At 38.0% G+C, this 17,531-nt stretch overlaps 1 protein-coding gene across 1 annotated transcript; it reads right to left on the minus strand.

Moving 5' to 3' along the window:
- Positions 1–847: 847 nt before the first annotated feature.
- LOC114544457 (mannose-binding protein C-like) lies at positions 848–2,224 on the minus strand. The gene is made up of 3 exons (XM_028563096.1): positions 2,208–2,224; positions 1,886–1,974; positions 848–1,447 (listed from the first exon to the last, which is right to left on the minus strand). The coding sequence occupies exons 1-3, from the start codon at positions 2,222–2,224 to the stop codon at positions 1,050–1,052; spliced, it is 504 nt and encodes a 167-aa protein (XP_028418897.1). The 3' UTR covers positions 848–1,049.
- Between the last annotated feature and the right edge of the window lie 15,307 nt (positions 2,225–17,531).

The following is a 17,531-nucleotide window of genomic DNA, read 5'->3' on the forward strand; positions in this document are numbered from 1 at the left end:
TACTAAATATAGTAACGTTTCGACACGGTGCAGTGTAGCAAACCAATCACAGGGTAAGCTTTTGCCACGTGAGCCACGGTGCGACACGGTGGCCTGTTTTTGATTGCGCAATAAGCGGCATAATTAACAATAAAGTTCGATACTTCTCGACTTCGAACTAGTATATAGTTTATATATACATAACACGTTAAATTGGTCTGTTCGCTGCATCCTGGCTGAATCGAATGCATTAGTACATGAATCCGTCGAAATTTCTCGTCATGTTTTTCGCTGGTAGAACTAAAGCTCAGAAAATTTTACTTCGGAGTTTAGAATTTAAAAATTTTCCAGGGTCCATAGCCCCTTGCTACCCCCCCGCCACCGAAAAATTTCTCCGAAATCACACGGTCAGATTTTGGCTGGATCTGTGCCTGAAGCGAACGCATTTACAACATATTAAATGGTTTCTATTCACGACAAAAAGATACTCATATTCACTTGTTTACAAGTTCAATAATCTGACGATAAATTCAACGAGAAATAGCGACAATTTGAATTCAAAAGTAACGTGCTACTTATCGGATATAATTTTGAAAATTAATGTGAAATAACATGAAAATTAATGTTCAATATTATTCAACCTATAACACCTACCTGTAAAAATCTGAATTTAATTCATGTAATTATATCACATGATTATATTGTATTGCATTATATTCACTTGGATGTTTACATGTTGAAATTATTTTCCGCCAGGCGCTAACTTTGCCGAAACCACCCTAAGCACCCCGCACACTCGGCTTTTTTCAGCTGACCTCTTTACAATAACTGAAGGAAACGTTATATATTTTACTATTAAAGAGCCTTGGTACGAGACTGTACGTACATTGTGAATAACTTTTACAACGTTTCATGACTCAATACAGGACGGATAGATAACTTGTAAAACCTGCATCTTGAATAATCTAAAATCGCTAGTTATCCAGTTTAATACCAAAACACAAAGTTTTAATACATTGTTAGAATTTGCGTGCCCATTTGTATTTCAAGTGTTTTGCCAGTGTTTCGTATTATTTGACGTTGATTACGCAAACAAAATGCCTGGGACTGAAACAATTTACGTCATTCCATTTTCCGTCGTTGATGCGCAAGGCGACACAATCTTCATTTCCCTTGTAATCATTCGGTTCGCCACTACCCCAATTTTTGTAGGATGGTTCAGCTCCGTAGACAGTTTTAAACTTGTTTTCCCCGTCAACTCTGAACAGACCAATATATGGGTCACGAGCATTTGGATTTTTTATCTCATTGAAGATGAATCTATTTTCTTCTGCGTTTGTTGGCACAGCCAAGTCGCCGCCTTGTGAAGTACAGCTCTTTCTCGCCGTGGACGAAGATGATGTAACATTACCACTGATATAGTAGCAATGACCATTATATTCTTTCCAATTAAGCAGGCAAGTGGGGGCTGGAGAAGATATAGAATGTTTATGTCACATTCCATCACCGTTTACACTTGCAATTTTTGCTGTGATTTTCTTATTTTCACAGATGGAAACAGCAGAAAGGTTATCATCGCTCTAACGTGTAATGGACCAAACGCGTAAAGTCTGATGTTACACGAAATTTCATGGGCTCCACAAAACTTTCTAGTGCGGGACAAAATGTGCGGGACGAAAGAGAATACAATGTTTATTCTGTCAAGATTAATTAAATGAAAACTTTGTTTTCGGAAATTATTGCGAAATTGGGACAAAAATGAAACATTTTACATTTGAGAAAAACAAAGGAACACAGCTCTCTAAGGTAAACGCCATAGAGAATTTAAGGGAAAATGTGGGAAAATGCAAAGTTTACCCTCGGCAAAGTACGTATGTAGTATTAAAGCGCCAAGTATGTAACTTACCGTATTTCGACGAATCTTCGACCTTTGAATCACGTTTGTCTTGCACCTGCAATAAAAAGGCGTCAATTTTTGATGTAAAGTCGCCCAAACTGACCAGTGAGATTAATTATCTTGCGAAAAAAAGCTGCGAAGTCATTATAAATGCGGCAGCCGATATGAAAATGACAACAATGCAGAAATGAGTATTTGCATATGAGTAACTGTAATATTTCGTATATATCTTTATTTAGCTAGTACTATAAGTATATGACAGTATGATGTTCCTATCCAGAATGACTGTTCAATCTCTATATGCTCCTTATATATATATGGATCGAGTTACTAATTGTAACGTGTCATTGCACAATAGTGTCTCATTATTACATCACTTCCCTTTTTGAAGTTTTATCATGCAAAGTCCCTATAATTCAAACATGCAAAGTCCATGATATGGCGTGTCCATATCGCTCTGGTGCTTTCCTTGCACGGCTTGATCTGCGAACGTCTTCGTTATTAGTTCTTTCAGGTTGATTGTTGCTAACTTGTTTTTGGTTGTTGTTGTTACTGGTACTTTCATCATCAGTGTCATCTTCGATCGCGACGTTCTGTTGATTTGGTATTCGTTTGAAGTGTGAAACATTCCTAGTAATGACGTGTCCCTTATTATTACGTGCTGTAATGCTGGAGTTGTTTTTTGTAATTACCGTATAGGGTACACTACTAAAATTTGTCGATAGTTTGTTATTCCGTTGTTGTCGCACTAATACACTGTCACCAACCTTAATGTCACTACGTTTTGCGTTCCGTCTGTTGTCAGCGTATTGTTTGTTGTATTGTTGTTTGGATACTTCTCTGTCACGTGCTTGTTTATGTTTGTTCAGTATGTTTCGTTTCTTTAAGATGGGCAGTTTACCCTTCACTGTTCGATTGAATAATAACTCTGCAGGAGCGACACCAGTTGTTGAATGTGGGGCAGTTCGGTACTGTAGTAAAAACCGATTAAGCTCTTGCTGCCAAGGCCGTCCTTGCATTTGTGCTGTTTTCAGCGCTTTCCCAAGAGGTTGCATGAATCTCTCGGCTTCCGCGTTTCCTTGCGGCCAATATGGTGTGGAAAACTCAGGTTTAATCAACCAAATCTTTTCTCTCAGCAACGCCTTAGTGTTTGATAACCCGAGGTGCGTGTCATGAGCGATGTCAATAGCTCGTTGTCGCAGAGACTGTGGTATGACAATACGAGTTCCTCGAAGAACTAGGCCCTGTGACGTAACAGTCAGTTCGTCCTTGATCTGTTTATACGGTTTCACGATATCACAGTTCCATTGATCATGTTTGATTGCAGCTCTAAGTCCTTGTAGCGCTCTATCCGAGTTGGTAGCGGTGATGACCTCATCTATGGTCATGGTTTTGGGAATGCTATTGGAAGCTATAAAGTTCACGTATTCTTCTGTGAGTCGTTGTTGCTTGTGGCTTGACCGAATTGGGTGCCGTGACAGGTAGTCTGCAGGATTCGTTGCACCTGGTTTATACACAACTTTGAATATGTATGGTTGCAAACGTAATATCCAACGTTCGATACGCGCTGATACTTTAGCGGATTTACTACCGTAGATTACTTCGAGTGGTTTATGGTCGGTTATAAGGGTGAATTCTTTTCCGTATAAGTATAAATGGAAATGTTCAACGCCCCATACGATTGCTAGCGCTTCTTTCTCAGTTTGCGAATAGCGTGTCTCTACGGCGGTTAAAGCTCTACTGGCATATGATATAACTTTATCATCATCGTGCCCAGGTGTCCTCTGAGATAGAATCGCAGACAGTCCGACTGGGCTGGCATCAACAGTGATAAATGTATCTTTATGCATGTCAAAGTACGCCATGCATTGGGCGGATGTTAATGCCCTGGTTAATTGATTAAAAGCTTCCTGGTGGTTGTCGTTCCATTCGAACTTCGCGTTTTTCTTAGTAAGTTCACGTAATGGGGTAGTAATAGTAGCAAAGTTGGCGATGTACTTACTGCTATAGTTTGCCATCCCGAGAAGGCTTCTCACTTCATGTACATTCTGTGGGCGTGGTGCGTTTAATAAATCGTGGACACGTTTTGGATCTGGCTGAATCCCCGCTTCCGAAAAGACTTGTCCGAAGAAATCTAAGGAGTTGCTTAGAAATCGACATTTAGATTCATTCAGTCGAAATCCTCGGTCTTGGAGACGTGTTAGACAGTTATCTAAAGCAATGTCATGCTCTTCTCGAGTTTGTCCGTATATTATAATGTCGTCAGCAATGTTTCTGACCCCGGTTAATCCCTGTAATTGCTGTTGTAGAGTATGCTGAAATATCTCGGCAGCCGCGTTGGTACCGTAATTCAGGCGTTTATATCGGAATAGACCCACGTGTGTGCTGAACGTTGTAATATATCTGCTATCTTCATGTAGCTCTAATTGATGGTATGCCTGGGCTAAGTCCAACTTTGAAAAATATTTCGCGCCGTTTAACTCTAAGCTAATGTCTTCTACTGTAGGTATCGGATGTCTGACACGTTTAATTGCTTCATTAGCTTGACGCATATCTACGCATACTCGTACTCCACCGTCCTTTTTGGGCACGGCCACAATCGGAGAAACCCATGGAGTGGGTTGTTTATCAGGCACTCGTTCGATAACGTCGTCTTTTTCTAATTCTTCTAACGCGTTTTTTACCTTATCACGGATGTGAAATGGAATGCGTCGGTTAGGCTGAATTTTTGGAGGTTGTTCTTGGTCGATGTTTAATTTAATTTTTACATCGTTTAATTTTCCCAGACCCTTGAAAACAGTTGCATGTTGTTTTAAAATGTTATCTAATTTCCTGTCCTTAGTTGATGAGAGTTTGTTAATGTGGAGACTGATTAGACCCAGATCTTGCGCAGTTTTAGCTGAGATTAAATTACCACTGTCTAGTGTTTTGACAACGTAAAAGGTTGCTACGGTAACGCGCTTGCGTGTCTCTATGAGGGCTTCAAATTTCCCCAAGAATTTAACAGGCGTTTGGGCATTATATGCGAATGCTTTAACATTTGTGCCTTTGAGCTGTACTCCGTTCAATTGTTCAAAGGTAGCTCGATCGATTACGTTTAATGACGCACCTGTATCTAGTGTAGTATCAAAACTGTGCTGTCCAATTTTGACACGAACCGTAGGTGGTTTTTTGGTACTGTTTATGGTGTATAGATAGTCCTCTGTACTGTCCGAATCGCTTTCCGCTTGTTGGATTGGGTTCAGAGGCGTTTTGGTCTTCTTGTCGTTGCGCTTGTGTCTCGGGTATGAAGATTTCGATGTTGGTTGTTGTTTGCCACGACAAACTCTCGCGAAATGATTTGATTTGCCGCATTTTCGACATTCCTTTCCTTTGGCTGGGCACGGGCCTTGATGTGGATATGTTCCCCCGCAATTATGACATGTTTTGACTTGGACTTGTTGTATACTGTCCGATTTATCTTCCTTTGACTCGATATCTCGTGCTTGGAACTCGCTCTGTTCCGCACGCCTACCATCTAACAGAATTTGTTTTAGATCATAGTCAGGCTCACGTAAGGCTTTTTTACGAATGCGCGATGAGATTCCACTGATAATTATTTGCTGTTCGATCTCAAAGTCTGCATCGTGGAAAGAACAGGTCTGCGCTAGAACTCGCAACCTCGTATGAAACTGATCCAGAGTTTCATTTGGTTCTTGTTTGGCTTGGCGGAATTTAAACACTTCGTATCGCCGGTTTTTCTGAGGCTCGAAATATGCGCGTAGTTTATCTTTGGCCGTTTGATAGTCATTCGCGTTCCCCGTATCGCTCAGCTGACGAAAAATCTCCCGCACGCGAGAACCCGCTTGGTAAAGCAACAAGGCACGTTTCTGTGTGTCGTCTTTGATTCCACTCGCTGTTACAAACATTTCGAAGTCTTCCATCCATGTGATCCATCGTGTAGCAAGACTTGCGCCAACTTCAGACTATCTGGATTAAACTCGCTCGGCGGTGGTATGTTCACTGATTGAACGCTTATGTTTGTGCCTGGCTCATCTTCAGCCATCCTCGTCGCCAATGTAATATTTCGTATATATCTTTATTTAGCTAGTACTATAAGTATATGACAGTATGATGTTCCTATCCAGAATGACTGTTCAATCTCTATATGCTCCTTATATATATATGGATCGAGTTACTAATTGTAACGTGTCATTGCACAATAGTGTCTCATTATTACAGTAACCAGGGACGTCGTAACCACAGACAGAAAGGGCAGCTGCCGCCACAGCTCTCAGCTCACAGTGAAAAACAGGGAGCGGCTCACAAGATAATGGCTTACTTTTTCCAGTATCTCATAGTAATCCACGTTTCTCATTAGTTCAAATTCCTCAGGATATGTTGATTTGACGGCGTTGTTCAGTTCGCAATTCTTGCCGGAATGAGATTGTTTTTTTTTATTGAAATTTATCGATTTGCAAGCGGGATGCCTTGTCAAGCATTTCTGAGCGCAGTGGAAAGCATCCATTGCACTATATTCGTGGATCACATGACCAACCAAGCTGTAACCTGAAGCGAAATGAAATTTATATCATGAAAATATCAACGAGAGAACTATTACTGATTACATTAAGAATGAGTGAAGAATGATTGCATTCGTTTCTCAAAATTGCTTATTTAAATTATTTGGTATATAAATAATTGGGCAAAAGAACCAAAATGAGTTATTTATTGGGAACAAAATCCTCTCGCCACTTTTTTTCCTTATCTTAAGGTTGGTTTTCATTTATAGGCAATTGCCGTGGACATATGTTGAGGTGTTTGATGTATTAGGATATTGCTATGTGTTTGCAGTAGACAACGACAATTTGCATACATATATAAAAAAGGGAGAAATTTCAAGTTGCACTGTTTCACATGCATTGGTGAAGATGGCTTGTTTACTGACGATTACGACTAAATTAAAACCAGCCCTTAAAGTCAATACATATATAATACAGAATCAAGATTGGATTTATTTTGACGTACCAGAATAAAATATTAAACCACAGTAAAATTGGGAAGGAATAATTGTGTCAAAATTCGGCAGGAATAAAGTAGGCAATAAAAGTATATGAAACTTTTTCCTGAAAATGTTTCGTTATATTGTCTGAAAATGTTGCGTTGTTTTGAGAGGAGTAGACACACGTTAATTTTATGAACCAAAACTACTGACGATGAAAATTCTTACCTGATGCTGCCAACTTAAACATGGAGCTTGATATCATAGAAATAGAAGTCTCTGTGCTCAGATGCAAAAGAAAGAAAAGACGAATTCCGCGAACCTTCATGACACCGAGCAGATATTCTTCAATTATTTCAACTGTGAATTAATTTAAAAACAAAAATGTACTTGTGGCTCTATATATGGATTAAAAAAATTTTGAGCAACTGAATTCGAAATTGGTGTATTTCGCGCATTTGGTAGCCGATGCGTTCCAAATTTTGCTTTTGTATCATGACATGCAATCAGCATGATATTGTGCAGATATAATAATTTTAATTCAGAAGACAGTTAATTGTGGCGTCTATCATCGTTATATGCCTTAATTTAACTTTCATTTAAGTTCCATTCACAATTTCCTATATATATTGCTTTAAAGAATTGAAGGCTTCAACCAAAAAAATACAGTGAAAAGGTAAATAGCGACTGATCTCTGTAATAATGAAATAATTGTTTTAGGATTTGTCGCTTACGTTACTCATAACACACTTACATACAAAAATTGAAGCCTTGCAGATATCTTTAATTATAAACAATAAATTAATATGAAATAACATGTACTCTTTGGCGTAATTTAACTTAGAGGTATAATTTTAAACTTAATTCCCTACCGTAACGTGTTTGATCGATTGTTGTTGTTTTTTTGATGATCGGTGTTCACTTCTGCCGAATATATAGGATGTCTAAAAAAACGGAATCGTCACTTCATGCCGTAATTCATTAAATATTAATCGGGTCCAGTGATTAAATTTTACATGACAGAAAGAAGGAGTTATTAATTGGCAGCCAAAAATCACATTTTCACCCTACCATTCATAATAAATTCAAATTTGCTTTCGCTTTCCTTTCATTCAGGCAAGTTTGATTTCGATCAAAAATTTTCATTTAAAAATATTTTACACTTTATTTAACACAAATATTTTACACATATTTTACGCTGTTATCAACTGAAGAAAGGTGTCATTAATGGACGATTTGCGCTTCAGACTAATTTCTTACCTCGGCAATAAAAAGGCGATTTTCTGAAAGAGCTTAAAAAATTAGTACAATGCTCATGCAAGTTTGGCTGCGAATTGTTGTAAATGATGGAAAATAAATTATATGCTTGGGAGTTTCACGAATTTTGTTTACTTTTCTATATTACGGCCGGAGGTGTGTACCTAATTTAGTTACACATTAACATACATTTCCCCACGTAATACAAAGTATACAAAATTTGCCAACTTCGATATATTATAGTAATGCCGGGTGTCCTCAAAAAAGCACTCGTTACTACGGTTTGATTCAAAATAGTTGCTTATCGAGTAAAATTATCGGAATGAAACAACTTTCATTAGTTAGATATGTTATAATATAGTTGTATCTTTTAAAAAAATCATGGATATATGACTGTTTAAAATCGGAACATCATTTTAACATTCCTTCTATCTAATTAAATTAATTTATATTTCTCGATAATAGCTTCACTGCTTAAAAATTTACAACAACCCCTGCATGGCTATTTGAAACCAAGAACACAATTTCCTGAACTAACCTGACCTAAACTTATATTATGAAATGACACAAAGCTCAAATATATTTTACCGAGCATATTATAGCTAATGTTTCTATCATTCAATACATAAATAATCATAAAGCTAGTGTAAACATTGCCCGTTAATTTTGCATTTTTGCTGCATTATACCATGGCAGCAAATAAGTGTAAGGGTTCAAAATCGAAGTTTCAAACGATTAAAATTGTACAAAATCTTCAGAGACAAAGAAAACACCTCAAATGTTATTTTATCCTGTATGCAGTCGACGCTTATAAAAACACTTTTTGAAGCTAAAGCAAAGGTGTAATATATAGCCTTTCACAGCCTTATGCGTTTGCATAAAAATCTGATACTTATACAAGGCTGAAATTTGAACAGATAAACGGTATTAAAAGCTGAAAATTATACAAAATTATAAAGCTCATCCTTACCACGAAACAAACACGAAATAAATAAAGTAAGCACGTGACTTTTGAAAGCACTTATAAACTTGCAGATTATGAATAATTTCTCTTTCTCTTTTGCTATCTGTCACGCTTCATCTTGTTTCTTCTCGTTTTATTTTGCACAAAGTTCATGAAACGCTTTTAAGGTTTACGAAATGACAGTTAAATTGCTGACGCCGTTTCGTTGAAATACAAACTTTCTGTCTTAGCCAATTAATTTGTCTTAGCCATTAATTACAAAACCACGCAACGTCGACCGTCCATGACAAAGAATTGGACAACTTTGGATTCCGCTATGTTCTTCCAGGCTCCGCGTGTAATCCCTTATCTCCGAGCGGAGTTAGTACCCTCGCAGACGCTCCGCGCCCGCCACGGGATTATGAGTCAAACCGGAGTACTCTCACATGGATATGATCACAGCTATTTTTAAATGGGGGGTTAAAGTCCTCTTGTAGCATTTCCAAATAGCATCCACTCTATTTCTTTAATATAAATCGATAGTTCTTACATCATGCGCAAGAAATTTTTCATGGTAAAATATTGTAATGTAAGTGTAGTAAAATCCTTATATCCGTACTTTTAACATATGGGAGGATTTGGTTCGAGGTAATGGCACAATATACACGCAAATGAATACCTTTCTTCTTACAATTTCCCCCAGGGATTGCATTTCATTGCGTGATGATACTTCTGCCGAATAATAGGAGCATGGATCTTCTTTAGCTTAAGAATGGGATCTAGGAGCGTTGATTCCTGTGCAAAAACTGTTAAACTTTTTAAATTCTAACTGAGTTTAATCCCCGAGTCGGCGCAATTGCCGAGCGAAAGCGGCCCGCGATGAGGATACTATTTTCCATCGGTATTTGGAATCACACCCGATTATTTTTTAACAGTGTAAATGAAGCAATCAGATTGACGGAAAAGCGTTTTACAGCATGCCGAAATTTTGCATCCGGTCTGTTGTGAAAAATGTCTACAAAATGACAAAACCAAAGCAACTTATGGCTAAGATGTGTTAAAAACCTTTCTAGAAAAGGCTAAAAGACTATTAAAAATAAAAAAAAACATACCCGAAAAACTTATTAGGATTTTTCATGCCGTTCTTCGCCTGTCAACACATTGTTTTTTTTCATCGATTTGCCGTGATTTAGTTGCTATGGTAACAATATTTGCCATTTTATTGGCTATTTCGTGATTAGGATATCCTTATAAGGAGTTGTTCACGTACCAAAATTCTGAAACGGCTTGCAGAATTTATAATAGTATAGAATTTATAGATAATTTTATGGTATTGTCAGAGATTTAAACTAAAGCGAAAACATGTAGTTGTTATAATTTAAGCGTCGCCATTTCGGCTTAATGATAACCGCTACGAAGGTCGAGTTCACTGAAGTATTTGGCTCCAGAGAGAGCATCTAAAGAATCATCTGCCCGAGTTGAGTGTACGATAGTCAACACAGAAGCGGGATGAGCCATGTTTTTCCTTGTTCAGGACAACTGCTTGTTGGAATGTTGGATCAAGTTTTCCTGCAGCATTTCTTGAACATGGTTTTCAATCTCTTGTCGTTTGGTGGGGGGGGGGGCTGTATGGAGGTTGGCGAATTGGAGGAATAGGCCCGACATAAATTTTATGTTTGACCATGTTTGTACGGCCCAAACTCTGAATGAGACAGGACGTCGGAGTATTCAATACGCAGTTTTGAGAGGGCTTGTTTCTCAGGTTAGACAACACGGAGTTGGTCATGTTGGGAAAATCAGACAGCGTGGCTGAAGGCGGACTTGGGCTTGTTGGGGGTGGTGTTCTAGGTGGGTCTTGCAGATCAGTCAAATCAGATTAGTGGATTGGGCTTGACAAGGGATTGATAAAAGGTAGTACGGTCCTCATGTGACACTACGGAAGATTGTCACAAGCTCATCAGTTGGATTTAGTAACCAGAAAGAGATATTTCCTTGTATGTCTGGGTATATTCCAGAGATGCTGCACCAGGTAGATGGTATGAAAGCTTTGAATGAAAGCTTTGCAATAGGCATCAATCACTTGGGTTTGACCACATCTAATGTTCAAGAAGCTTGGTGGACAATTTTCATCGGCAAATATAAGCACATAATCACCGCATGGGCGCCCATATTGATGATGGCACGGTTTTGTTGATGTCTGAAAGTCGCGATTGAGAACGGTAGAATAGCTAAGACCGGACACTACATAGGCTCTGCAGCTGTATATTTGGTATGCCCCAGAGTGAGATCAAAGGTCACCACGCCCTCAATTGGTATGTGAGCACCTTTTGCTGTTTTGACCGATCGGAGCACTTCACAATTTTCTAGGGGTGATGATGTACCTAAAACTTTATGGTAAAATTCTCTACTGATTACTGTGACAGCAGCACCATTATCCACAAGAACTTGTATAGGGATTAGGGATACAGTACCATTAATCAAGACATTACTGAATTGTTTTGAGTGATCCAGGACAATAGTTGATGGGGAAATGGATGGATTTTCGTATCTATTTGGCAATAGGAATTTAGGGGTAACATTAATATCTCTAGGCGATATAGAGGGTCGAGGGGGTTGGTGTGTTTGCATGAACTGACTTTATTTGTTGGGTTGGACATGCGGTGAATAATGTTCATTGAAATTTTCACCCGTTTGCCAAGACGTGTTTGGATAAGAGCTGTTATGATATCGATTTGGTGGGGAATATCTAGTTACTTGCGGGCACCCCTGTGTCCCCATATGGAAGGCCCTTGGGAGTTTAAATTCCTAGCATTATTCTCAGGGTGTGGTGGTGGTGCTAGGGGATACTGATGTTTTGATAGGGGGCTGGGGAGGAGGGACATACCGACTTTTGGGGGAGAACTGATAAACTGGTCTTACCTGCTTCCTTGCAATATCTTGCAACATGTCCAACTCTTTGGCAGGTATTGCAGATTGGCTGCCCATCTGTTGTTCGAAGGTTTCGTCTTCTGCTGTCTCGCCGGGCATATCGGTTACTTACGCAGAATTCGTGTCGGTGTGTTGGGGCATTTTGTGGAGTGTCTTTCGCTTTTCATGGCGTCGAAATCCTGGGTAGAGGGACTGAGGGAGCCTTAACAGTGGGATCGTTGGTTGAAATAGGTGCTACTGCCTACTGTGGATGCTCGTGGTCGGTCAGTGGACATTAGGTGTCGCACTTGGCCATCGAACTCTGCTAAGCGTTGTCGTTCTCTGAGGAATCATCATTAGAAATTGTTTCTACTTGTTTCTCTGAAGCTTTCTTCTCATTTACGAGATCATGTATCTGATTTATTACATTATTTGGAGCAGGTGACTCTGTTTTGCCACATTTTGTACTTCTGCACATGCTGACAGAATCTTTCAGGCGCGCTAAGGATTCTGCTTCCTGGAATGTTGTTGGGCGGTTCAAAATGACATGCGATTTTAACTCGTCGTTTAGTCCTGATATAAAACAGTTTATTCTGTTTGTGTCATTAAGTCCTAGTCGGCTGCATCGACTGCGATTTTATTTTCGCAGTGATTCGACATTTATTATCATAAATATTCTTCGTCAAAACTTCAATCATACAAAAACTTGTTTTCTAGCACATCTCGTCCGTACTTTTCCGAAACTATAATTATTGTCTCATCGTCATTACTCAAAAATAGCACTTGTTGGGCGCATGCAATAATTACTGTTACAACTTTCTCATACCGCATCATTTATTCATTATGTAGCTATAGCTCGCCACATCTGTAAATATCTGCGCATGTGCTAGGATACGAATGCGAAATGTAAGTGCTCTATTGTCGTTGCTTATTTAATAAACAAAATGTTTGCGACGAAAAATTTATTAACAGTCACCTTTTACCAGTGTTTTTGTCGGATGTCACTTCTAGGACTCTCTGGACGTTTTTTTCTTAGTTTCTATAATGCAGTGTTTATTCATGCCCTCGAAATATGGATTTGAAAACACGAATGAAATCACTCCTTTTTACCGCTATTTTTAGCCTTCGGAAACGTTCGGAATCGCTTCTTAATTGATTTACAATACAGCACAATAAAAAAAACTGCCGCTCGAGTTGTTAACATTACATATAAATAGTATGTTCTATTACATACTTAATTGCTTAGTACAATAATTTTGCGTTAGATATAATTGTACTGATTACAAAAAATCATTTTATAGTAGTTTTTAAGATGTTTATTCAAAATTTTGAAATGTTCTCCCCATAACGCCAAATTTAAGAGTTGCTGAACTTGCTGAATATGTTTTCTGCAACATGGCGTTGCCATTTTCATTTATTTTCGCTATTGTACTACATAGGTAACTCGTCTAATCAGTATAATAATTATAAGGCAAAAAAAGTGAAGCGAAAAGCCTCTAAAAAGCTATAGAGCAACACCGCGGAAAAACGTCTGCGCACGCGTCAACTCTGCCTGTAAGTGAGATTACAGTGACCCCTCGCCGGACCTTAATGCAACAACATCATTTCCGAAACAGTGTAAAAATCATATTATATTTAACAAAATAAAGTATTTACAATAAAATATAACAATTTAAAACAGAACAAATTTAATATTAATTTTACATATAACAGTTAAAATAACACTCTCAATATTTGGCTACGTTGACATACAGTGATTTCTCATCGGGTAGTCGAATTGTTGAGAACGATATTAAGATTGAAAACATTATTGGCTCATTTTTCACACGCTGATATCTCATTAATTGTTTGATTGAATCACCTTTTAACCCGTAATGTTAATTTTGCTTGTGTATAGAATGCGTGATGTTGAAAGTTAATATTCAATGATGGTATACAGATTATATGTCAAGGTAGCCTAGACTGCACGTTTGAGAAGTTTAAGCACTAAACTTCTCAAACGTGCAGTTCGTAAATTGCATTGAGGGCTTTTGCTGCCCTCGTTTTTGTGTTGTGCGCCCAGTGTGCCGCTGGGGGCAAACAACCCTTGTGTGGCCCCTCTGGCCACACAACCAACAAACAGCCCCTATAAGAAAAAAAAGTCACTATAAGAAAAAAAAGTCATCCCCGAGCCGGCGCGAAGCGCCGTGCGAGGGTACTAATTCCGCTGGGAGATTTATTACACCCGGGTATTGTGACAGAACATAGCGGAATCCAAAGTTGCTCAAATTCTATGTCGTGGACCGTGGACGTTCAATGGTCATGGTACTTGTGCGCATGCGTGAAATGCGAACGAGTGTAGACTGGTAATCAACGAACGTTCTGATTGGCTAAGACAGAAAGTTTGTAATTCAATGAGAACGTCAGCAATTTAACTGTCATTTCGTAAACATTTTTGTAAAAGCGTTTCATAAACTTGTGCAAAGAAAGTAAAACAAGAAGAAACAAGATATATGAAGCATGACAGATAGCAAAGATGAACGTGGATACAGTCAAAACAAAGGCGTGTAAGAGGAATAATTCATAATCTGCAAGCTTATAAATGTTTTCAAAGACAAAGGGTACGTGTTTACTTTGTTTATCTCGTACTTGTTTCGCGGTAAGAATGAGCCGTATTTGTATACTTTTCAGCTTTGTATGCCGTTCATTTTTTAAATTTTCAGCTTTTTCTGCAAACGCATAAACCTGTGAAGGGCTATTACACCTTTGCTTTAACTTCAAAAAGTGTTTTTGAAAGTGTAATTTGAATTTTGGTATCAAAAATACACACTATATTTATAAAGTATACTGAAACTTTTAGCCGCCGGCGTTGACTGCAATTACAGAACAAAATAACATTTGAAGTTTTTTCTGTGAAGATTTTGTACTGTTTTAATCGTTTGAAACTTCGATTTTAAACCGTTACTTAATTGCTGGCATGGTATAATGCAGCAAAATTGAACGGGCAATGTTTACACTAGCTTTGTGATTATTTTTGTATTGAATGATGGAAACTTTAAGACTGATTTGAGTTTTGTGTCATTTCATAATATAAGTTTAGGTCAGGTTAACTCAGGAAATTGTGTACTTGGTTTGAAATAGCGAGGGGTTGCTGCATGCATGTATTTCTAGTTATATATATTATTTTCATACATTGTGATGGCCAGCGGCGTCTTTAGCAATGTTTAAATAATTGGTTAGACCTTCTGATCAGAATTCTTTCTGTCACACCGGGCTTGGTATGTTTAGCCCTAGAGTCAAGGTTATATGCTTACAACATCACACCACTTTGCGATTGTTCACGTGACTATACAATACATGGCAATCCATAAGGTATTAAATACATACGCGATTGGCAGGCGTGAGCACGATGGCCCCGCACGCCACACTTGTAGCAACGCCCTAAGATGGAATATCAAGAAATGATTGGTCTTCTGGCTAATGTAATGTAATGTAATGTAATGATTTATTTAAAGTCGTTAGCACGGGATGTGGTTGCCCAATCATCCGAGCCAGAGGCTCATGGTTAAAGTGCACGACATAAATTTACCTAGATATAGTATACAATAAAAGATTAAGAATATATATTACACTATTAAACAATCTATATTACACTATACTAAAATATTTGATACTGCTTAAAATTAAGATCAAATAATTAGTTATGAGATTATAAACAAGATTGGCATTGACACCCAATCATTTCACAATGTTTCAGTTCTGTTTTAAATTCAGCCAACGTTGAGGCAGATTTAACAGCCGATGACAAATTGTTCCAAATATGTCCTACAATATAGCTAAATGAGTCATGCAAGTAACGACTATTATACTTTTCTTGATCAACATTAAGGCCATTATGCCTTAAATTATAGGGAGATATACGAAGTTTAAATAACTCCGAAATATATGCAGGCCCTCCCTGCTTAAAACACTTGAAGAACAAAACTAGAGATTGTTCAAGTCTTCTACGTTCTAATGTTTGCATAGATGCTAATTTCAAGAGTTCGTCGTAACAGATATTGTTACCTAAGTTCATCACTGTTCTCAGTCCAAATGCATTGGCTTTTTCAAGTTTCTTACTCGATGTTTTATTAACACCAATAAACAGTTGAGAGCAATATTCCATATGGGGTACAACATAGGCTTTATATAATAACGTTAAAGTTTTTGTCGGTACCATTCTTTTAATACGTCGTAAGGCGGCAATCATTCCATAAGATTTTTTCAGAACTTCATCTATATGTAATTTAAAGTTTAGTTCTTTATCTAAAGTCACGCCAAGGGTTTTTAACGACTCTTCAACTTCTATGATTTGAATATCAAGTTTCAGATCATACAAATACTCAGATTTTCCCAGGATCATTGCCTTTGTCTTCCCAATATTTATTTGCAAATAATTTTCCTTAAGCCAGTGGGATAAGACTTGAAGTTCGGAATTAAGCGAATACTCCAGTATGTCGGGACATATGTCCGATGCATATTGGGTAGTGTCATCAGCATATAGTCGCAGTGATGTATCATTGACACGCCAATTGAGATCATTGATAAAGATGTTAAATGGTAAAGGTCCCAATAAACTCCCTTGGGGCACACCACATTTTAACATCAGCCAATCCGACAGGACTCCATTGCATTTTACTCTCTGCTTCCTGTTAATGAGATAAGATCTCATTAACTGCAGTGCTTGATCTTGCATTCCATAGGCTTTCATCTTAGCTAGTAAAAGATTGTGACATATGGAGTCAAAGGCTTTGGACAGATCAATTGTCACAATCCCAACATCCTTCTTTTGATCGAGAGCTCTTCTACAGTCATCCGCCAATTTAATTAGTGCTGTTGCACACGAGTGACCGCTCAAGAAACCAGACATATTAGTGGAAAAGATAGGGCAAAACGAACCATATAATTGATCATATTTAATTCTCTCAAAAAGTTTTGGTATGCATGATAGCACAGTAATCGGTCTATAGTTCACTTTTTTGACAGTATCGTCTTTCTTGTAGACTGGAGTAACATTTCCCTCTTTCCATGTACTCGGCCAGGTGCATTTGTCAATGCAATAGTTGAATAAATTGGTAAGAGGTAAAGCAATTGCAGGTGCCGAAGCTTTCAACAGTTTTTGAGTGATACCATCAGGACCACAAGCTTTCTTTTCGTTTAGATTTAACAATAGATCAGCAACATACTCTACACTAACATGCTTAAATGAGAAATTGAGATCAAAAGATCGATTTTTGATCGCCTGCACGCTACTATGGTTCACAAAATCTTGCTCAGACATATTCAAAATCGTTTCCTTGATTACGGGGGCAGTGAAAAATTCATTAAATATAGTGCTAGGATTTGAAACCAATTTCCCATCCTCTATAAGATGTATGTTCGTTTCTGTGTTACTGGGATTATTATTTGGCAGTAATGGTTTCATTTTTCTCCAAAATAACCCAACAGTTGAGTTCGATGTGGTAGCAGCTTCAGCACAAAAATCTTTAACAGCTTTCCTCTTTAAATTTGTAACTAGATTACGCTGAGTTTTATAAATTCGTAAATTA

This window comes from Dendronephthya gigantea, unplaced genomic scaffold (genome assembly GCF_004324835.1).
Source record: "Dendronephthya gigantea isolate DGI-Jeju-01 unplaced genomic scaffold, DenGig_1.0 000004F, whole genome shotgun sequence".
In the NCBI taxonomy this organism is placed as follows: Eukaryota; Metazoa; Cnidaria; class Anthozoa; order Malacalcyonacea; family Nephtheidae; genus Dendronephthya; species Dendronephthya gigantea.